At 41.4% G+C, this 24,683-nt stretch overlaps 1 protein-coding gene across 4 annotated transcripts in view; it reads left to right on the top strand.

Moving 5' to 3' along the window:
- The window catches only part of LOC117824692 (heparan sulfate glucosamine 3-O-sulfotransferase 5), a 147,731-nt gene extending 123,048 nt beyond the window's left edge, over positions 1-24,683 (top strand). For 2 of the 4 annotated variants that reach the window (XM_034700253.1, XM_034700254.1), the window contains 2 exons: positions 19,264-19,405; positions 22,947-24,683. In XM_034700253.1, the coding sequence (XP_034556144.1) occupies positions 19,299-19,405; positions 22,947-23,877 (1,038 nt within the window). In that variant the 5' untranslated portion in view covers positions 19,264-19,298 and the 3' untranslated portion in view covers positions 23,878-24,683. Of the gene's footprint in view, positions 1-4,180; positions 5,114-9,761; positions 10,025-19,263; positions 19,406-22,946 lie in introns of those variants that run through there. The other 2 variants (XR_004633632.1, XR_004633631.1) reach the window with 2 other exon arrangements.

The raw sequence follows: 24,683 nt of genomic DNA, 5'->3' as shown, positions 1-24,683 counted from the left end.
GTTATTTGATTGATAGATTTATTGAAAGACCACTGCACTATTTACAATCATTTCTAGACACTGCAGTAGATTAAGGAAGTACGCAAAATACTGATGAACTGATTTTAAATACTTGTACCACACACTTTAATATAAGCTGGTATCATCACAAGCACAAGCTGCAACTCTCAGCCATTTTGAGAACCAAATGTTCCTTCACCAATTCAATTAATAAATGTTATGTTAAATTTTTAATCATGACAAATTGTGAGTAACGCTTTAAACCTTCAGCTGCTCTTTGTCAGACAGTTCATTTCTGCCGCAGAACTAAGCCAAGCAGCCGACTGGGGAAACAGGTGGTCTGTCACGGGATCATTGGAGACTCACATTCCCACTCTGCTCGATATTTCCGATTGTTTCCAAAGTAGTGACGCTAATTTTCATTTTCATGTTAAACTGAATCCATTACCCTGATGTGCAGGAATCAGATCTTGGTATTGATTTGAACAGTCTCCTTAGAGAACAGTGAAGGAGTCTCTGAACAGTCTGACGAAGAGTTAATGAAACAGAAGCTGCTTGCCAACAGCCTGATGGAGAAATGATCTTGGGCGGTGATAGGCCTCTGCTGAGGGAGGCGGATGAAATTTTAAACACCCTCGCCAGCCTCTTTATGCAAAGCAGAGCAGAGGGCCTGTCAGAGCGAATCACGAGGTGCTTGATGGCTGGAAACAGTTAAAAGGTTTTTGCATAAGCGCAGCGTGGCTAATTAGCTCCATGCATATGTCGACTCCTGCTGCAGGGCTCGCCCCGCACACCTGAAGCCTCCTCGCCCCCCCCCCCCCCCCCCCCCCCCCTTCTCTAACAACCCCCAGGATGTTCCCCAGGCTGTCAGACCCCCGCTAACATCCTCTCTGTGTCAGTGTCGCTTACAGTTGAGCATGGCAAACAGACGCACCCTGGCTCTTGATATGGTTTTCGAAGGGCGTACACATAAAACATCCAGGGCCGAGTGTCTGATTGAAGCTGCACAGAAAGGATGGCCCAAGGTTGCAGCGTTTCCAGCCGACAAAGAGGAGCTGATCAGAGGCTGGGCTGACGAGAGGAGTTGAACGGCGTGAGTCGATTGTTCAGCAGGGAGATAGCTCTGCAATCCCTGCAGTATTTCCATGACTCAGAGTCTCATCACTTACACATTACTCAGCTTTAACCTCTGCCTGCCACCTTCCTCACTCTGCTCCCCTCCCTCGAGGCCGCTGCTAGTCCAGCTATGAAATGAGATGACAAGGTCTTTCCTGTGTGGACGGGCTGTCCCTGTTTCAGCCTTCAGGGAGATGATGCTGCTGTGTGTGTGTTTCTGTCTGCATAATTTTCAGATAAAATCTAGGCTTTTTTACTCTTTAATCAGCAGGAACAAAAGAAAGGCACTGAGCATGTTATCTATCTCCTGTTGGATCTTGGGGACGAGTTGGCTGCTGTTCAGCTGGATGATCAGGTGTTAAAAAAACAGACTCACATGCAGAACTTTGGAAATGTGGGGGGATTTATATGCTCTCTGTGGCTTTGTTTTCTGATCTGCTTCAAAGGAATAGTTTCAGACTCATTGAAATAAGCAACAGCCAGACGAGAGGATCGATATCCACCGGTCTGTGTTCAGCACAGAGCTGGAGTCAAGACATGGTAACCCCAGTTTAGCATTAAGACTGAAAGAAAAATGTAAATCAAAGCTTTGATTCTAAGGTTTGAAAACATATCTATAAGCAACTCAACAACTTGATGTTTGTGAAGATCATATACAACAACATGTACAGCAGAATCTTGCAGCACTTTCTGAAATAATCATACAATTACTTGCAAATAGTTTTTCCTTTTAACTCTTTTAAATCGGGTCAGCATGAATTTAGATTTAGCGTTCAGATTTCCTGACTTCCTGGAATGCATCTGGAATGATGGATCTCACCTCCATTCAACAAACAAACATTTGAAAAGTAGCTTTCAGGACAAACCTGACAAAGCTTGACTTTTGACTAATCTGCATCATGATGTTGGTATTTCAACAAAAGTAAGACCCATTAATTACAACAAAATCAGTTTCTGTTTCAAGTTCATACCGCTGAAGGAAGCCAGAGTGAAGCCTCTTTGGAACTTAATATTTACAGTGAAACTGAGACTAACCACAAACAGAGTACTGTTACTTTGGGTGATGTAATGATGGTAATTATTTTGCAGAACTATCTTGAGGGGGAATTCTGCTTTGTTTTTTATCTGAACACATAGTCACACCTTTAAGGTTCCACAAAATAAAAAACATGTTTCCTGCCTATCACTGCCCCAAAACCCTAAGAATACAGATATATTTTTTATACAATTCTTGCAAGAATCAGGATCATATCTGGGGCATATACAGAGATGTATTGATATGCTTTATATGAGGTCATATACTCTGCAGAACTTCATAATAAGTGTGTGCAGATAAGACATTTTACTGTGGTCGGACAATATCCAGAACAGATTTCATCATTTATGGACCATACTTAAAAATATCTGGGCAAAACCATCTCCAGCTACAGTAGTATGTTGTGCAGTGTCTAGATAGGCCTATACATATCATCCTCCAGCCAAGTAATCCTGAGAGTGTTGAAGTGAAGAAGACTCTGCATTGAAGCCCACCTCCTGGCAAAACAGAGCTTCTACGAGGTCATTTGAATCAGTGACGATGGCAGAACGACAGAAGTGATTTGCATGGCTATGCATGTAAAATCCACTTCCAGTCCCACTCGTCAGGCAATCCCACTTCTTCCTATGCTATCGTGGCTGACATGACCTTCCACAAATTGTTCAATGCAAAAGACAAGGAATTAGAAATAACACTGACATTTTCAGATACCACTCAAAGACATGATCTTAACCATGGCAGAAAAACGTCACCAATAGCCTCCTCCTGTTTTGGTGTTTTTCCACCTCTGCATCCATCTGCACTGGTAAATGGTAAATGGACTGTGTTTGTAAAGCACTTTCATTTGTCTTTTGACCACTCAAAGTGCTTATAGATTACATCACACATCCATTTATTCACACCCGTTAATGGCAGAGCTAGCTATGCAAAGTGTCTATTAATTTTCACTTATCCTATAAAATACGCTACTACCTCCGCGGGGACTGAACCCTCAAACTTCAGAGGGAGAGACGACTGACTACCAATGAACTACAGACTGACCAGTCTACAACCTTCCCTCCTCCTACTTTAGGCAACATTCAGGCAGCCAATCAGAGTAGAGCCTGATTGTCATAGCATCCCACCTACTTGATCACTGCATGGATAATGAGGTTAGAAACTGAGAGGCTGCAGATCCTCCACAGAGGCTAGTTTGTGATGTTTTTTGCAGCTGTGTTCAGAACCTTGCTGAAATGACAAGTAGAACATTTAAACAACTAAAAATATCATTATATAAACTTTAAAGATGCAAATCAGACTATAAACAATGGGTAAGGGAAAGTTGATCATTGCTTACCACTGGCTACACTGGCAATTAAGAAAAGCTATCATTCGCAGAGACATACAATCAACATGCCAGCGCCAAACTGAGAAGAGGCAAAAGGCCAGGCTGGATAGAGACTAAAGGTGTGTGCAAATCTAGTGAATTAATCAGTTGTGAGTGACTGAGTGGTTACTCAATTTATTATAAAATTATATTTATTATAAAATTAGATCTCTGAAAATAATTTAGTAACAGATATGAATTAGAGTTCATATCTCAGGGCTGTTTTTCGTAAAGAAAAGTCCAACATCCCCTGAATCATTCGGCTGTCGGTGAAATAAAAATCTCAGTGTGTGGGTGGTAACATTTCTAATTTGAGTGCTGGCTGTACTTCACAAGATCTATCAAAACATCACACTGTGTCCAGATCTCAGTGAGAAGTTCAAGATGTGTGGATGCACAGTAAAGATTTTTCTGAGGATACAGATGACCGATAATAACCTTCATCTGATGGCTGATACCGCTACCCTGAAAATATGTTTGTTTGTATCTGATAAAATTGCTTTATTGGAATAAAAGATGATCAAATATTGGGCTTAAAACATGTCAGTACCTACTAAGCATCTGAAGTTGTCACGCTAAGTAGATCAGACCTCCTCCTGATATGTGGAAAGAGATGTTTTCAGCTGGCATGCAAATGTTTGGATGTGTTCCTGTTCTTATAGCTTCGTCTGTCAGTGTGTGCACGGAGGAGAGGGAGCAGAGCCTCATGTGAGCAGAGCAATAGAGGAAAATCAGATGAAGTGAAGCTACTGAGGCAAGCTGCTGCAGGGAAAGCTGGGAATTGAGCGCAGACATGACACTCAGAGGCTTCCCAACACCGCCTGCCCGTCTGTCCGTCAGTCTGCCTGTAGGAACAGAACCAGACACCCACAGCTCCTCGCTCCACCCACAGCTACAGGAGACAGAGGAGAGCCGGGAGTTGGTTGAAGGATGTTGGGTCTCCTCCGGGGTTTGGGGGAGGAGGGTCGGGTTTGGCTCAGCAGCTGTAAGAGGCTCACAGCTGCTCGGGAGACCTCTCAGCGAGCAGGTGTTTGAGCCTGATGTGATTCAGGATTCTCCCAGAGGTGGAGCGAGCTGGTGGAGGGAGCGCCTTCTATCACACACACACACTAACACCTACACACACCTTTCTCACGAAACTCATTAGTGCACTTTAACTCTACAGCTAAAAACAGTCCTTCTTACTGAATCTCGTAAGCTGTCACCACGTACAGTGATTCAGGCGAAATCTGTCACATCAGCCTCAGAGTGATGATCTCATGCCTGCTGGAAATGTCTGATCCAGGATGAAATCCGACACTTTGGAGTTAGCCAGAGCGAGGTTGGGAGGTTACTTTCAAAGCCAACTTCTGGCATGGTTTCCCTCTAACAGCTATAATAACCCTCATGGTTGTTGGCCTCCGCAAGCCAGGCAAGTTGCAGCTACATCTAATTAGTGTTTCTCACAGGACGACAGTGTAACTAAATCTGTGATGGAGGAGATGTTTGTGAAAAGTACCACAGGAATTTACTGCTAAATGTAATGTTGTCTTTTCCCGTGAATTTTACAATTTTACCCGAACAATAAATACATACAGGTCAAATCACAAGTAAAATGCAGAAACCTTGATTTCATACCAAAGTGATTGGGTTCATAAGGGTCACAGTAAGGGGTCATGGTCGACTTATTGATCCAGGTTGGTGTTGTTCTGCTGGGAAATAAAATACAATTAAATCAGACATTATTAAGTTCCCTTCAAACATTGTTGATATAATGTGTTCACAAGAATGGGAGAGGCCTGAGCTCTCTTTGACCTTTGACCACCAAAATCTAATAACTTCACTGTTGATTAAGAGCAGATATTTGTTCCAGATATCAAAATAGTCCCTCCTTGGGTCCTTTGGATATCGCAAACCCCAAAAATATTTTGACGTCAAAGTTTTGACTTTTGGGTATGTTTAAGAAATTGTGATATTTTTAGTGTATTATTGCCTCAGCCAGAAACATCTTTGTTGTTACTACTACTTGTTATTCACAATCTAGCCAGCAAGTAGGACTGTGAAAAGGGAATATTTCTCTGACTGATTGTTTTGCACTTATGGACAGATAACTGATTAAAGACATTAATTAAACAAAAGCTGATGGGTTTTGAAAGAGAGCATTTATGGCAATGCTTTCTCCATCTTTTGTTCCTACATGTACTGACTCCTTTTAGATTTTGCATTTACAGTATACACAGGTGTCTGTTTATAGAAACAATAACTAACCCGATTAGAAGTGTTTTTTAAACATCAATTAAAGCTTCAGTTAGCAACATTATGTCATCACAATTCAGTATAGTAAATCTGGATCATTGCATGTCACTGATGATACTGAATTGATCTCTCTGTGAGCACCCACCCTTGTATTTAGTTAAAAAATGTAATCAAAGCTGATTCAAGAGTTTGCTTGCTCGCAGCTAATCACAGGCACTCTTTACGAACTAGCATCATCTGGCTTCTACGTTAAGTGAGTTGGTATGCAGAAGTTCTGCGAAAGTATAAATCGCACCCAGAAACTTCACTATACTGATAACTAAAGTAGCCTCATAGCTTATTTTGTCGGTGTACTTATTGGAATAAGCATCTCTCTCTTTCTGTTCCTCCATGTACAGTGGTGCTGTGAGATACCTAGCACAGTGTCTGTGAAGCACACACCAGTTGTTCTTTTGAAACTTGTTTCAGACGTGTATCGATCAACTGTCAGTGTGAAAACAGTCAAAACTTAGCACCGTTTATTTAACACAGCTAAACACAGGATCACAGAGTCCACAGGTAAATTATGTCAAAGTGGTTTGGCTGAGTGTGGCTAAAGCTAGCACAACCAGCCTTCAGGCCTCCTTGCAGGTTAACATCCACATGCAGCTACAACACAACTTCATACAACTTTATCTCCATTTACCATGTCAACATACTGACGAACCACACCGCGCTACAAGACGACATCTGTCATCTGTGCTGGTTTACATCCAGGTAGTAGAGCTTTATAGCATTATGGCAGTTGACTTTAAACAGAGCTACAGCCCAGACTAATGGAGGGTTGCTGCACTACAGCTTGGACACAACATTTCACTGACATTTCAGGCCTACATATACAAAAATATTGATATCTATTAACTTTTTACAATTATGTTGCCATCCAGCAAAGGATGTTTAATTCTTTGATCCACTAAACGTGCACAGCCTTAGCGCTCACCAGCTCTGCTGCCATTGCCTGATTTTAGGTGGCAGAGGGAGAGGTGGAGGGTTCTTTCTATCAAAATGATAATAGTTCTTATACTGACACTTTAGTCCAGGACTTTTAGCAAGTTATAAGAAGATATATTGAGTGATGCAGATTAAAAGTTGAGCTAAAGGAGCTGCATAATGCTAAAAATGTATTCCCCAAATTCATTTTTTTGTCTGTTTTCCAGTAAACCACTCTCCTGTCCTTGAAGCAGTTTTCCATTTGACCCTGTGAACAGAAAGCATGATGTTTTCAGATCTGATTAAATTGTGTTGGTAGTGTAATTGAACACACAATGCTGTTTCAAGTGTTTACTCCTCAAACATGGCCTATTTTGGGGGCGTTAAACTTCCTCTTGGCTCCTGCTTCAAAGCACAGAGTAAAGAGGAGAGAGGATCATGATGGCAGTCTCATGTTTGATGTGATATGTACTCAGCTGTGCGTCTCTCAGCTCTTAAAATAATATATCTTGTCATTCATCTGAGCCTCTCTGAGGAGTGTGCGTGTGTGTGTGTGTGTGTGTGTGTGTGTGTGTGTGTGTGTGTGTGTGTGTGTGTGTGTGTGTGTGTGTGTGTGTGTGTGTGTGGGTGTGTGTGTGTGTGTGCGTGTGCGTGCGTGCGTGTTTGTGTGTGTGTGTGTGTGTGTGTGTTTGAGTTTGGTGTTAAAATGGAAGTAAGTGCACGCTGCACACAGGGGCTCGAGATCAGAGGCAGTAAAAACCTTGTGGGTATTTCTCCTCCTGTTTGTCTCCCGGCTCAGAGTTTATGACTGCTGCCTCTTTTTGCTGTTTGAAGGTCACAGCAGAGCAGAAAAATCACAGATATTTCCTCAGATATATTTCCCTCAGAGTCCAAAACTTTCCCTTCTTGTTCCTCTGTTGTCCATGTCAGAGATGTGAGACTTAATGTGTATGAGGATGAAAACAAGCTTCCCATTAGGATTAATGAGAGGTCATCTCCTCATCACTGGATGTGTTTTTCTCACTGAAAAAGCTAAATAAGTGTCGACTGTATAGTTTACACAGTTGAACAGTGATGTGAGCTTGTGAATGGTTGAATGCTAATGTTGGCTGTCATCGTATTGTAGCCTATTTATTATCAAATTAGTTTTAACAGCTTGGGAAATAGTCCAGTGATTAATCAAGGAGCAGCAAATTGATCAAAGCTTTACAAATTCTCATCGCAAAAACCCAAAACTAAAATAATTTGTAATCTTAATTATTGGGGGAAATAGTTTTATTGGATTTAATATCAGTTAGAAACAGCTGACAAGTCTAGAAAAATGTCTTATTTTAAAATATTGGAAGCCAACAACAAGGCCTGAATTGCTTATGAGTATCACAAATCTGCTGATGAAATAAGATTAATGTACTTGTCAATTTTTTTGAGATGAGAGATACATTTCTTGAAATATAAATGAATCTCTTAATTCAAGAAATTTAAGTCAGTTTTTTTATTGCATTAGCAGAATTTTAACCGACAAGCAATTCAGGTCTTGATTTTGGCTTCTAATATCTTGAAACCAGACATTTTTCTGGACTTGTCAGGTGTTTGTGGCTTACTTTAAATCTAATAAGACATTTTTTTAACTTCCAAAAAGACTTAACATTTGTATAGTCTTGAGTATTCAAGAGATAACTTCATGTGCAGAGAAATTAGGCTAATGCTGAAGTGCAAAAAAATTGCAGTTCCCCCTGTGTCCACTTGAGGCTGTCTCCAAAAGTCAAGGAAAACCATTAAGAGCCCATGTAAAAGTGACAACTTGGGCAACAGAAATAAAGCCTGCTTTAAAAATGTTTTTGTTCACCGTTGCTCTTTTTTTTTTAATTTGGACACCTGTCAGGTGAGGGTTTACTTGAAACATTTCTTTACAAGTCATTAAGGCTCCGAGTCTGGATTGCAGGACAGGATGTTGCTCCACTTTCCCTCTCAGAGATGGTTGGGGTCCAGTAGCTCCTCAGGCTGCTCTCTCACCTGTGCACACTAACTGTCATTATTTCCCCACTCTCAAGACCAGCCTGAGACCACAACAACGTTTTAACCACAGTGTCAACAGGCAGAGGAGGAATGTGACAGACTCACTTAGGTGGATTGATTAGATATGACCATTATCATGCAGTTTTGACCAATCAGAATCAAGTATTAAACACAGCAGGGTAAAGTTGTATCAAACAGGTGGAGTGAACACTTTTCAAAACAGCTGTGTTTGATTGGACTCTTGGACACATGACAACCCCGTGCTTCATTGTGTCTGCAGTACAGCCTTGTAATTTTCCACACACAGGATAAACTCAGTTCCAATGCTAAATCTGACAGACTAAGTGCATGCATTACCCATGATAGGGGAAAGTTAAAAGTATGCACAGACAAGAGCCATCCATCCATCCAGCCTCCATGCTGCTTATCCTGCTCTAAGGTGTGAGGGAGCTGAGGCCAATCCCAGCTGCTCTTGGCAAGAGTTTTGGAAACTTACAGGGTAGCTATGATGGGCTTGGACTAAAACTAGCCTCAGACAGGTGTGAATCTTGCTTTGTGTGCTTTTAAAAGTTAAATATGTGCAGATACAGCTTTGAAAAGCACGTTGAAGTAAAGGAGTGTAGCATGGGTTGATTAATTTATGGAAGTAAATAAGCAGACAAATAGGAAGTTTCTATACTTGGCTGCATACATGTGCCTGTGTGTATTTATTCCCTGGGTGCTTCTTGTAAAAAACACAAACACAGTGTCAGAGGATGCCAGGGTAGAGCTGGAGACAAAGGGATCTCTAGTGACAGGTAATAAATAATGGAGGTGTAATATCACAAAATGGACGCCTGGTTTATAGGAGTGGAGAGGAGGTCAGCAGAGGGCGGAGCTCCGGGCTGAACAGCAGAATCATTCCCCGGTGCATAAGCAAAGATCAATAACAATAATAAAGCACATAGTGGTGAATAATTCATCAGTGTTCTGCCCTCTCTCTGTCTCCCTCCATGATGTCCCCGGCTGACTCAAATCCTGCAGAAACAGCTACAGTACACCGCCGCTGCTGCTGCTCCAGATGATGATGATGATGATGATGATGATGATGATGTCTGTCTCCATCCAACTCTGGAGAATTGCCTTTTTTCTAAGAAAGAACCAAATGCATATTATTAACTTATTATAACGATGGCAGGATAACATCATCTCTGATCACAGACAGTCTTTGGAGTGTGCACCAGTTCTGTCAGAGGATAAAATGTTGGAGTCTGTGTGCAGATCGTGAAGACTGCCATTGATAGTCATCCCCGACCCTCTCCACGAATTATAAGATTTTTCAACTAGGAGAGTATTGTAATTAAAGTACATTATGTCTAAATGAAAGACTGAAGCCATCTTTTCTGTTGTAAGAGTTCAGAAAACAAACAGCAAAATCAGAAACCATTTCAAACTCTTGAAATTTAACTTTGAGTCCGATATCGGACGAAGAAACAAGCTACTCAGTGAAGGAGTCAAAATATGCATATCTATGGAACATTTGTGTCATGTTAATCAGGGGTCATTTCCCCTTTTATTTCACTTTCACGTGAATAAAAGAAAACATCATACTGTAACAATACTTGGGAGTAAAATTAGGCTTTTAGAGACTGCCTCTAGTGGACATGTTAGGAACTGCAGAACTGCACCGGCTTCATTTTTCAAAACCAGAGGTTGCAGCTTGGAAATAAAATGGTTTTATTAACTGTTGCTATCAAGTTGTAAAATTAGTGGTGTGATAATTTATATTTTCCATTTAGTTATTTCTGCACATGGATAAAACTGTAGGCAGCGTATTGCTGGGTTAGCTCGTTGAGATGTAGCTGATTTTAACTAATGTGCTGCACTATGTGTGAAATAAGTACTTGTGTATTTTTGTTTGTTTATATATTTTACTCTTGAAGTCTTTAAAGTAGAGATCATTTTGAATAATAGACTACAAATAATGGACGTAGTATCCGTGATGTCACCCATCTGTTCTGAAACGCTGTTTTGAAGCTGATCGTAAGTGGGAGCCATATTGGAAATGCTGAACCCAACTTAACGTCTGTCGATTTATTGTGAGGTAAAGAGGCGGGCCATTAGCCGTTAGACATAAACCAGGCTGTAAACATGTTTATTTCTGCTGTTAAGATTGTCTCTTTTGAAATGGTGTGTATGGGGTTTACAGTGTTTCTGCAGCCAGCCTCAAGCAGACGCTCGATGAACTGCAGTTTCTAGTACTTCCGCATGGGCATCATATTTTAGGACCGGAGGTGGCCACTTGTGTCAAATATGTCTGAACAAATCTGCACATTTTCACCCCCTAGTTCCTAGATTCCTTGCTGTCACCCCCTCTAAGTGCATACTTTATCACAGTAAACATACAATTTGGACGTAACTCTTCATCACAGCATTGTGTCTTTGGCTGTAGTCCTCTTGTTCACACACTCATTGGTGTCTGTATCTCATCCGTCTGTGCGCTCTCTGTGACACAGACCTGATCTGACGGATCTTGGCACAATACGGCACGAGTCACAGCGGAGGTTTTCCTGCCACATAACTTTAATGTTCTCACCTCTGCTGCTGTGTTGCTCGATCAGTCCACGGGCTCTCACAGTTTACTGCATGCCCGTGTTATACATGTGATACTGGAGACTTTTTTCAGACATGGATTAACAGGAAAGGAAGATATCTAATGAGAGCTGAGCTGCCGTCGTCTATTTTTACCCGTGCCCTCGTGAGCTCCTCTAAAAATGAGAACAGAGCAGTGCAGATTATTAGCACAGCACAGCAAGTGCCTTAATGACCAAAGTGTGTTTTTTTTCCTGTGCAGTGTCACTGCAAATAGCTGCTTTTTTTTATAAAGCTCACATACTCCTCGCTCCAATGTTTGGAAACTAATTATAGATGTTATCAGCACTGTAAACAGAAACACTTCTCACTGTTTTAATTACACACAAAAAGGCCAGTCAGCATTTCTCTAATCGCTCCTTTTCTCAAGAGTTTTTACTCCACTTTCTCTCAACCCATGAGCTGAGGAGTCTGTGAGAGCATGGAGGATTGATTACTCAACATGACAGGTGTCAATCAAAACTGATATGTGTGTTGTAGGCATCGAAGAAAGAAGGGTGATCTGAGTTCGAGAGCTGAGATGACAGAGAGAAAAATCCTCTGAGTTCAGTAATCTCTGTTAGAGACTAAAACTAAAGAGTGTCAGGATGTTTTGTGCTCAAAGTTACTGAGACGCTCAAATCTCAGTTAGCATGAGCTGCAGCAGAGAGCTTTAATGTCCTCATGAGGCTTAGTAAGTGAAGCAGTGTTAGAGGACAGACAGTAAGGCCAGATTATTGAATAAAGACTGGTCAGTTAATCATTGTGTCTGTGTCTTTCAGCTCATTGGCGACAGTAATGCAGATAATATTTGACACTCCGTCACTCTTGCTGTGTCTGCAGACGTCTAGATATTTTTGAGACCCATACAGAGACTTCTTGTGTCCACTTTGAATACATTCTTGTGAAAGTATTCCACCTCATGTACTTCTCATACTTAACACACCACTTGGCCCACCATGAAATACTTATTATTATTATTATTATTATTATTATTATTAACATTCGTAGTTAGACAGGTGTGGCAGAAAGTGTGTCTCATATTTTGGCTCCCTCATCTTGATCTACAACGTCACCTTAAACTTTGACCTCTCTCCTCCTCACCTTGCTGATCTCCTTCATATCTACATCACCTAAGTATACCCATACTCTCCGGTCATCCTCCTCTCTCCTCTTCACTGTACATCATGCTTGTTTTACCTCTATGGGATCTTAAGCAGTCAGCTGTGCAGCCCCCTGTGTCTGGAACTTTCTACCACAAGCTATCAGTGACTCTGATGGTCATCCCATATTTAAACCCTGCCTAAAGCCCCATCTTGAGCAATTGCATATTCAGTTTAACCTTGACACGTACCTTTTATTGCAAATAATTATTTACCTTTAATATTGTATGTGGTATTATTGTATTTTATTTTATTTTATTTATTATTATTATTATTATTATTATTATTATTATTATTATTATTATTATTATTAATATTAATATTAATATTAATAATGAATATTTATTACTTTTGACAATTTTAAAAGCAGGATTAAGGATCATTTATCAGCAGGGACATGTCCAGAGGGGTAACCTAGGATGGCATGGGCCCCCCCGTGAAATCTGATTGGGCACCCGGGGTGCCACCCTCAAAATCTTGAACTATGATTGGCTATTTGCTCCAACAGAGCCAGGACGGATGTTAGAATAGTATTTGGGCTGCTTGTAGCTTTCTTTGGTTTTAGATGTGGCACATTCTTTTTTGTTAGTTTGTAGAGAAAAACGTTACTCGTCTGTTTCATAACACATAACACATGACACCGGCTGTGCAGGAAAATAATTATACCATTGAAGATAACAATAAAACTCCTGCACACAGTATAACACTCATATTACTAACCTTTAATGCAGATTTTTTTGCACTGGCTGTGCTTTTTTCTATTTAAACCAAATGCTGTCCAGTATTTTCAGCGTCAGTCTACATGAGCTCTAAGATTATCCTGGAGCCTTTAAGGCATGTTGTGTGGCTGCCAGCTGGAGAAAATGCAACATTTTTGTTTCACTTAAGGTGGTGAAACATGTGAATCTGTAAAATTAGGGTACAGGTTAAAAAAATACTGTCTCTACTGAATTCAGGATGTGATGATAACACAGCTCTTTACATGTTTCATACTCTAGCTACCAGTTAATTTCTTCTTCTTGAGCTGTGTGGTTGAAGACAGTTTATTGTACCTGTGAAACTGAAAACCAGGCCTCTTCAGGGGGAAAACTTCTCAGGTATGATTTGAGACAATCTGTAATCCTTGACTCAAGAATTTCCCCCCAGACTGTTCCTGATGGTGCACCTCAATCTGAAACCTCTCTGGTCAAATTCTGCTTCCCTTGCTGAGGAAATCTGCTCTCGCTGCATCTCACTGCATCTCACTGCATCTCACTGAGCATTTCTGAGAAATGTTGTCAACATTTTGTTTACTCTCCCAGCGATGCTGCTTCTCCTTCCGGAGTTAAATCAAAACATCTCTTTGCCCGTACCGGGAGCCTTCAAGGAGAAACAGGAGGATTCAGAGGTCACATAATCAAGAATCTGGTTTAAAACCTTCTCCATTCTCCCTTCAGGAGCCACGCTACCCTTTTACCAGCACTGTTGAATATCTTGGTGCGATCATTTTGAGCTGAATTTTTATTTTCTTTGACTTTAAAGTTAAATAGAAGCTAAGCCTGATAACTCTTCCAGCTCTTTAAACAAAAATGAGGCTTTGTCCCAGCGCCTAGTTAATAAAAATAACTGCTCCAGTACTGAGATCTCTGTGTGGGCACCTCTTGTGCTCAGAGCACAGCTGTTCTGGTCGAAGCTCCCTGACATGGCAAACAATTAATTTCCATGTCTGCTTATAAATAAGTCATAAAGTATGAGGAGCAAAGTGCTCTGTATTCATTAGTGCAGCAGAGAAGAGGCTGATGAGAGCTGCTGTGAATCTCTGTAGGTCAAAGAAGTCATGAACACTCCGTCGATAGCTCCCTTAAGGAAAGTTTGTTTTGAGGAGTTGGAACATTTAGACATTTAAACTACGATTTAATATTTTCCACAAACAGCAGCCACTGCTTTTTCTGTTTAATCCCTCCATCAAATTGTGGTTCTCATAGTTTAAGACCACATAGACTACTTTGAATGTTTGCCTACCTCCTCACTCGTGCGTTTGGGTCCAGTTTGTGCATTCTCTCTCCTCAAATGACACTATTACAGTTTGTATTACTCTGTTATAATGTGCTTAAAGTATATGGTGTCCTTTCCCTTTTAAAAATATTGAACTGACGTTATTCCCAGTTGATGTTATGGCTCTGGCTTGGTACAGAGACACAGGCAGCAATAAAAAACATTTCTTTTCTAAATGGGACTCCACAAACACAGAGCTGCACCCCGGGCTAACTGACTTTATTCTCCAGCTTTGTCAGACTGATGAAACTGCAATTCCTCCACTCGTCTGCCTTCAGAAGTCACCATGAGGCAATATGAGTGAAATGTTTTCAGGTCACGCAGAGGTCAATGGCTCTCAGCTGGTTTATGAGATGCTCTACAGATGACCCCCTCTAACTGTTAATGCTAAGCATTTAGAGGCTGTGTTAGAGGGCAGCTGGCTCCTTTGTAATACTGTATAATGTGATTTACCTGGTCACGCTGAGGTGATCTCTCAGATGCAGGGAGGGCTCAGGTATCTATATGCAAAAGAATGAAGGAGCTGTTTCTTTATTCATAGAGAGGCGATCATTTCTGCAGTAATCTTCAAAAGTGGTACCGTTTCTTTAAGCTAAGGAAATGTGATGATAGGTTAACTTCTTCTTCCTCTGCTCAGATGTTAGTCTGACCATGGGTGTAAGAGGAGAACATTTTGAATTCCTGTATACAACATTGCTCTGACCAGGCCTCAGGAAAAAAAAAAGTAGAATGAAAATATAGTTGGACACTTTATTCAAGGAGGACTTGTATTTAATTTCTATATTCTTTACTTCACAAGCTCGTTTCATATTGCCTGCACAAGGCACAATTTTTGCACCCAAATAACGTCTCGCCTTCAATGTAAATGTCTCAGAGCTGTGATATTTGGACCACCACTGGGCTGGAATAAGGTAGTCACATACAGGGGGCAGAGCAAGCAGGGCTAACCAGGGATGATCCACAGAGACTAATGTCTTTTTCGTTTAAATATGAATTTCAAATCTGACTTACTGATGAGTCCAGAAGTAAGAAATAGTCTAATCTGAGAACAATTTATTTAACATGGCTAAACACAGGATTACAGAGTCTGCAGGTAAACAATGTCAGATTAGTTTGCAGAGCGTAGCTAAAGTTAGCAGAGCTAGCACCACCAGCCTTCACGGCCAAATCCCACCAGACCTGTGTCCGGTCTGTCTCCGATCAATTTGAGAGGTTTCTATTTTAGTCAATGTGTTAATTCCCACTCCACTGCATTACAGCTACGTCTCTGATCCAGCACCCTGGAACGCAATGGATCAGATATGCAAGACTTCTATTTTTGCCGGATGCCGGAGCACGACGCATCAATCAGCACAGAGCAGATGGAGTGGGACAGGCAAAAACATCCAGTTCATTTTCAGAATAAAACACGCTGTGTTATCACCGGATCGTATTTTCACTTAACCATCATGATGAGTGGAGCCAGGCCTGGAGTCAACAGGTCAGAGATTTTCAGAGGACCAGAAAGACAACATGGATGAGGAGAGGAGGAGGATATTTATTAATGCAGTAATTACCATGAGAAACCTTGGTCACATGACTCCAGCTGTCTGGCGGTCCTGGTCCGTGCTGCGTTCTGAAAAACGCAACCAGTGGGTGTTGAAGGACGAGAAAGCTTTAACCTGGACCGCAGCGGATTGGAGACGGACTGGACACAGATCTGGTGGAAGTCCCATGTTAGTTCTCCTTGCAGGTTAACGTTCACATACCTGTGCTGGTTCCTCAATGCTCTGGTAGAGTGGTTATATGTCAGTTTAACCAGACACAGCCTACATACAACTTAATCTCCATTTACTAGGTCAACATACTGACAAACCATGCTGCGCTACGAGATGACATCTGACATCTGGGCTTGTTTACATCCAGGTTGTAGAGCAACACAGCATTATGTCAGCAGACTTTAAGCAGAGCTACAGCCAGGCTTGTGGAGGGAGGCTAAACTACAGCTTAGACACACATCTGATGGCATTTCAGACCTACAGTGACAAAAATATTAATCATTAACCAACCATTCTGATGATGAAGACATCTAATCTTTTCCTGCTAAACACACACAATCCTGAGTCCCACATTGGTGTGTATACATGTTTGAGTGTGTACATATGAAGCTCCTACTGTGTCATGCCTCTTGAGCTTCTGTAATGCTGTAATGCAATGTATAATCACACACTAAGACATCTATTAATATGCTATTATGGATTAAAATTGTGCACAGGCGTAATGAGGACAAAGCTCCGTTCAGTATTGTAACCTTGAAAATGGCTAATGTCTTTAAATACAGGAAGTTTTCTCACACTTTGAAGTGTTTTTACATTACATTATCTTCAACCTGAATATTTTTGGGTCATATGATATTTTTGATTGATAGGTACAGAAGTTAAGAAATGGGAAATGGGTTGCAATAGATATCAGGGAACATATTTCCACTGAATGACATTTAAAATCATTTATTTGTAGATGTTGATTCAGCGTCTATGTTTGGACTAGATTTCGTCAAGATATAAACTTCTGTCATGAGATTCATCACACATATTGACGGCATCTTTCAGGCTATATCTCACAACTTTTGAGGCTGAAATTGTGACAGTGACCAGAGTGTCACTGTCATGATCGAAAAACTTCAATCGCATTAACTGTATTGAACATCCAATGACTATATGTCAATCCAGCAATCATTACCGTCTACCATTGAGATCTACACTGAGGCATCTTTCTGCCTTCATAGATGGAGTTGCACAGCATACGTACCCGAGCATGTGCAGTCTTCTTTTTCCTTCTACTGTGGAGAATATTTGAAATAGTTCCCTCGACAAAATATCTCTGGACCCTCTTGTTAACATCACACAGTCCATTAAGTGCAGCATTCAGGATTTTTAAACATCAAAATGTAATGAAATCTAATCTCTGCATTGTCATGATTCCAACTAGCACTGGGAAATTACTTTGGAGGAATGCAGTCAGGAAAAACATCTCTGTCCTCCTTTCAATGATTAAAAGCACAAGTTATTGAAAGTTGAAGACATGTTTTGAGACATGTTGATGTAGCCTTATTATAACCAGTTAAAACATGGTTGAAATTAGGTCCAAGACCTTTTTTTCAAACAGCTTGAAGCCAAATTTGAAGGTTCATTTCCCGGTCAGTGCTCTGAGGGATACCTGCCTGCTTTCAGGTAGTTTTCTGTCTGTATTTTGTAAGACTTATTTCCTGCTGGTTCTGAAGTTCACATTTGAATTTGAAAAACAAATCTCATGAAGCAACAACAAAAGCAGTCAATTGAGGCAGTTGTAAACCAGCAGCTGGGAGGTTGCACTGCTGCTTCTTTTAATGCAGTCAGAGGCCCTGAAAAAGAGACGTAATGGCCTTTACTGGTTCCAAAAAGAGCCTCTTACTCCTTAACAGCGATGTCTATCTCTGCAGGGACCATTTCTGTAATGCTGTCAGACAAAAACAAGAGCTTGTAGTGGACACACTTTGACTAAACACATTTATCCCCAGGGATCAGTGGTGTCAAGATTGGGCGAGTAAAAGTCTTAGGGCTGCAATCCACAACAAAAGTCCACAACTGGACCATATGAAATCTGTTGAGATTTTTAACAGGCAGAAACCTCGAGCAGAACCAGACTCATGTTAGACAGATATCTGCTGAGACCCAGCTTGAGCGATATACTCAAGTAAGTCCAAAACCATCTGTACCTATAAGTCATCTAGACCCCAACAAATGTATATTAGTCTCTGCAGGTCACTAGTAGGTGGGGCTTTGCTGCACCTGGGAGTAGCTGGCCTGTCTCCCTGTTGTATTTAAGATCATGCAGTGGAACTGCACCTTCTCTCTTATCCACTCAATGATGCTTCATGTGACAGCATGGTCTTGTGTAGTTGGCTTCAGCCATTGTTGTGGTTTATTTTCCTGATACAACACACTCCACACATCTTCCTGACATGTTGTTTTACTGACACACACACCTCATCCTCTTTGCACAAGCACTTTATTTCAGATAAACGTTTGCCTCATTTAGTTGAAGTGTGTATTTCCCTGTCTTTTTGTCATGTCTTGTGAGCTGGGTCATGACAACATGCAGTGTGAAAAATGTTACTCAAAGTGACAAACTCACAGAGAATTATCATCTGACTGTGCTTCTCACATTGCTCTCATTCAAGCCTCTCTGAGCTCAGTGTTTCATGCTTATTGCCTAGAACTTTCGCTGACTTTTACGTGCGTTTTCCTGCAGCGGTAGGCAACTGTTTTCAATGCTAAGACACTGTTAACAACTTGTTCAGGTGCTGATTGCATAATAAAGAAGTTAGACACTAGTTGGTGGATGCCCAGCTGCCACATAAAGAGATGAAGTATTGACCAACAGTGTTTGATTTTTTTCAAACCAAATTGCTAATCCGCACTCGCACTTCATACAACACAGTGTTGTCTGAGAGCCGGGCCCTCGCAGCACGCCTCTACATTAGATCAAATCAGAGTCTGGAGCTGGCAGAAATAAATAAATAAGTGTAACAAAGTGGTGGTTGGTGGCAGAGCATTTCCTCTAATGGCACTGCAGCACTTTCCAGGCGTGTGCGAGCGTGGCTTAATCACTTGTAAGACTTGATTGAGTGTGTGTTAATAAACATTAGGCTGTCTCTCTTCCCCTGGTGATTAGTGGTTTATGTGCTCTGCTCTCTGCAGGCTGAAGACGCAGTCCTGAAGATTGATGGAGGGCCATGCTATTCAAACAGCAGGCATTGCTGAGACAGAAGCTCTTCGTTCTGGGCAGCCTTGCTATCGGAAGTGTCCTCTATCTCGTGGCCAGGGTTGGGACCTTGGATAGGTGAGTCATCACTGTCATACATTACTATTATTTATAGAAACTGGAAGGGGTGAGCTGGATTTCTCTCTTTTTATTACCATCAGAAAACTGAAATGAGGGCCATTTTTTTTTTTACTTTTTTGTTGGTCTAAATGTGAAATGGGTAGGCATGTTTTTGAATTGCTCCAATAATTGGCTGCAACATCATTCTTGCTTGCAGATGCACTCAATCAAAGTGTCTCCCCTCCCTGTTTTTTCCACCTGCTGTCCGGTATCATTTCGGGGTAAAGACAGGGTGAGCTCACAGCATGAAAACTTTAGGAAAATTCACCCCTAGCAAGATGGCGGCAGCCTGGTGTCGCATCAGCCAGCTCATATCCAAGGTGAATTGGTCTGGTGACACCAGGCTAAGAGGGCAGGAGTGATAACATACGTTCATGTTTTCTATCAAGTGACCTGCTAGCTGTTGAGTTTTACTGCTTTGTCAAAAATAGATAGCAGAGTTTCACACTATTTAAACATAAGATATATCTCTTTAAAAATCATAAAGGTCCTTTCTGTAATGTCATCGGACAACAAGAACAATATTGTGATCCATGAAAAGCCTGAAGTTCAAGTGCAGGGGTTCCAAAATTTTCCAGCCTGTTACCCCCAAAATATAGGTACCAAAGACTTTGACGACCCCCACTTTCACTCAAAGTGATTAAATGTTGCTTCACACTTCCTCTAGCTGGTCTGTAGAAAATTAGCCTATCTACATACACATGTGGCTGTGTTTCCTGTGCTGTTGTGAATGAACCTACTGCCACTTAATGATATAAATGGTATTTGCAAGATTTTATTTCAAATTAAACTACTAAAAAATATGCCATTTTTGATGACTTTAAAATACATTTAAAAATCATTCTTGTGAACCCCACTTTTGGAACCTTTATTCTAGTGGACCTATTTTGATCAAGCACAGTGTCCCCTCCACAGGGACAATGCTACAGTTATTAAATCCTTTTATCATTTAGACTGTAAAATATGTAAAAAGGTGATCCAGTGTAGGCAATTCTCCACCTCCCTTTGCTTTAGTGCTACACACTTGGACATAACTTCCAGGTGTGAATGGGATTTTGAAATAAACTTTTAGGATACTCCAACTCTCACATCAGCTCAGCATGGCTGCGAACTGCAGAACATCTCTGTCTGATGCATGACGCATGTGCCTAACACTCTCACTCACTCAAACATGTCGACTAGCGTCATTGTTCACACAAATACTTGATGATGATATGATATTCTGCACTCTTCACAGTTATCACAGTTAGCATTATAGCAGGCTACAGATGGTTACACTACTGACTTCTCTGTCAAACACGTGCAGCACTTCAAAGACTACCAATTAACCTGCAAAACTCCAACATAAGAGACTTGTTAGCAGTCTGCCTGTGTTGCTATGTTTACACATAGTTTCATCACTTCTGCTCACCTAGAAATACAGAAATACAAACACATACCTTAGCCTGGCTGCACACTGCAGAGCATCTCAGTATACAGAATGAGGTGTGCATCCTGAAGACCTCTAAGCTGCCCAAAGTGCTTGCATGAGCCTTACTCATTTAACCATCAATAAACTTTCCAAGATGTGTTCCAAAAAGGGAACCGGTGGGTGTTGACGGAAGAGAGAGCTTTAAGACGGACCGCAGCGGATTGCAGACGGACTGGACACAGATCTGGTGGAAGTCCCATGTTAGTTCTCCTTGCAGGTTATCGTTCACATACCTGTGCTGGTTACTCATTGCTCTGGTGGAGTGGTTATATGTCAGTTTAACCAGACAGCCTACCCACAGCTGTATCTCCATTTACTATATCAACATGCTGACAAACCATGCTGCGTTACGAGATGACATCTGACATCTGTGCTTGTTTACATCCAGGTTGTAGAGCAACACAGCATTATGTCAGCAGACTTTAAGCAGACCTACAGCCAGGCTAGTGGAGGGAGGCTAAACTACAGCTTAGACACACATCTGACGGCATTTCAGACCTACAGTGAAAAAAATATGAATCATTAACCAACCATTCTGATGATTAAGACATCTAATCTTTTCCTGCTAAACACACACAATCCTGAGTCCCACATTGTATACATGTTTGAGTGTGTACATATGAAGCTCCTACTGTGTCATGCCTCTTGAGCTTATGTAATGCTGTAATGCTGTAATGCTGTAATGCAATGTATAATCACACACTAGGACATCTATTAATATGCTATTATGGATTAAAATTGTGCACAGGCGTAATGAGGACAAAGCTCCGTTCAGTATTGTAACCTTGAAAATGGATAATGTCTTTAAATACAGGAATTTTTCTCACACTTTGAAGTGTTTTTACATTACATTATCTTCAACCTGAATATTTTTGGGTCATATGATATTTTTGATTGATAGGCACAGAAGTTAAGGAATGGGAAATGGGCTGCAATAGATATCAGTGTCTATTTACGTGGTAAGCAGTGCCCATACACATGCTTCACATTGTTGGGTCCCAAAGCTGCTATTTAAATCAAATCTGTAAAAACTTTTTGTTTACATGACAAAAAGTTTTTACAGCCACAGGTATGAAGACGTGTTTGTCCTAAATTGAGCCTGTCAGGCTGTGCATCCTCAAAGACATGTTCCTGAGAGGATAGTTTCTGTCAGATCTCCAGACGGAGGCAGAATTTTAACTTGGAGAGCCCATCCTGAGAGACACAGCTCTGGGTAGGAGCTTCCCATGGGAGCAGCAGCAACACAGTTTCCATTGATATTGTAAGAAAAACTGGTTTGAAGCTGGCTTTTGTTTTCTTAATAAAAAAATAGATTTTATCATCACAGTCAAGGACAAGTGTTGCACTGTAATTCATCAGATTTCTGAAAGTGTTTCAACCACACAGATGGTTTATGAGTAATAGTGACAGTAGTTTTAGGTCATTCAGTTTCTTATAGACAGTGAGATAAGATTAATATCATCTCATGTCTGTAAGTCACAAACTACACTAAAGGTAGAAGGCCACCTAGATCACCTCAAACCTTGGCTCTGCCCAAGTTCAAACAATTGTTATATTACATTTGCGTCACTGTTTTTGGAAAAAACTAATTATACCTTGATGCATTTGAAAGTTCTCACCTCCTGTCCTCCTTTGACCCAACCCTGAAAATATGATGAGGTATGCATCCTGTGTCATTCCTGGACGCTGTCTCCTGTCTTTGGATTATGATGTGCCATTTATTACAGTTGACAAAGTAATTAGGATCCAAGGGTAGGAAGCAATGCAGGACTTTAACCCAGGAGATTAGAGCGTGATCCTCTGAGACATGTTGACGTCCTCTGATAAGTTGGTCTGCAGTGAATTTAACTTCAGACAATGACCACAGTATCTTGACCAGCACTGACCCATTGCTTATTATCTTTGTATGTCCATAACTGAGGGAATGAAATGTTCATCGCAAGCTTTATTTGCAAAGTCAAATCAGACGTTACTTATTCCTGAAATGAAGTCTGAGTCTGAGTATGTCTTTTGTTTTGTCTCTCTCAGGCTTCAGCCCATTTGCCCCATTGAGAGCAGACTGCCCCCTCCTGAGCCGGAGCAGATCCCCCTCCGAACCCTGCAGTTCAAACGCGGCCTGCTTCATGAACTCCGCAAGGGCAATGCTACCAAAGAGCAAATCCGCCTGCACAACCTGGTCCAGCAGCTCCCTCGGGCCATCATCATCGGGGTGCGTAAGGGGGGCACCCGCGCCCTGCTGGAGATGCTCAATCTGCATCCAGCCGTGGTCAAGGCCTCGCAAGAGATCCACTTCTTCGACAACGACAAGAACTACGCCCGGGGAATTGACTGGTACAGGGAGAAGATGCCCTTCTCCTTCCCTCATCAGATCACCATTGAGAAGAGCCCGGCCTACTTCATCACAGAGGAGGTCCCTGAACGCATCTTCAAGATGAACTCCTCCATCAAGCTGCTGATCATCGTCCGTGAGCCCACCACCCGAGCCGTGTCCGACTACACACAAGTGCTGGAGGGCAAGGAGCGCAAAAACAAGACCTACCATAAGTTTGAGAAGCTGGCCATCGACTCCAACACCTGCGAGGTGAACACAAAGTACAAAGCTGTGCGGACCAGCATCTACACCAAACATTTGGAGCGCTGGCTCAAGTACTTTCCTGTGGAGCAGTTCCACATTGTGGACGGGGACCGCCTGATCACAGACCCGCTGCCTGAGCTTCAGCTGGTCGAACGCTTCCTCAACCTGCCCTCCAGGATTAGCCAGTACAACCTGTACTTCAACGCCACCAGAGGGTTTTACTGTCTGCGATTCAACATTGTCTTCAACAAGTGCCTGGCAGGCAGCAAGGGCCGCATCCACCCGGAGGTGGACCTGTCAGTGGTGACGAAACTGCAGAAGTTCTTTCACCCCTTCAATCAAAAGTTCTACCAGATCACTGGGAGGACATTCAACTGGCCGTGATGATATTCAGACTGCTTCAGTCAGAGCCTTTGGTTTGGTGTGTTTTTTAACACCGAGCTACATGATATCAGCAGATATTAATAGCACTTTGATTGAATTTAATACCAGAGTGACAGTGTGACCAAATATTCAAAGGAACTTGATGTGAGTTTGTTTTTAAGTGTGTGAAACTGAAACAAAGCAGTTTGATGGTTTGACTAAAAGACTTTCTTCAAAGCTCTTGATCTCGTAAATTAATTCACCTGTCTGTCAATGTTCCCCACGAAGAGGAAGGAAAACAGTCCTGAGCTGAGATTAACTACAGAGATTATTTTTGTTGCTCTCTAAACAGACACTCATGCTGTTAAGATAAGCTTTAATGTGACGCTTTTCTTATGATAAAAGATGACATCTGATAAATACAACTGCTCATTTGTCCCCCCATTATGTTGTTTTGTTGACCAAATCTGCATGTGCAATCAAGACTCAACCATTACCCTGTAGACTCATGTATCAGTTTCTATCTGATACATTTATTTTGACTTCATGCTGTGATCTCTCCCTTAGAAAGTGACCTCTTTTATCCTCATCCATGTACCCGCCCTGAAGATCAGATCAGGCTGATCAAAACAGAGTTTAGTGTTTCATGCTTGACTCAAACCATTTAAAAGCCTTTAAAGCATTTAAAGACTTCACCATGTGTTTCTGATGTAAGTATGTCTTTTCCTCACCTCTCACAGCTTTTCCATTAATTTGCAAACACCGGGCAAAAAGCCATAGAGAAAAAAAAAACAAAACCTGTCCTCTGATGATTCCTGTCAAACCGA

The sequence above is a fragment of the Notolabrus celidotus genome, chromosome 13 (assembly GCF_009762535.1).
Source record: "Notolabrus celidotus isolate fNotCel1 chromosome 13, fNotCel1.pri, whole genome shotgun sequence".
Lineage (NCBI taxonomy): Eukaryota > Metazoa > Chordata > Actinopteri > Labriformes > Labridae > Notolabrus > Notolabrus celidotus.
Note: the sequence above shows the minus strand (reverse complement) of the source record. Positions and strands in the feature narration are given on the sequence as shown.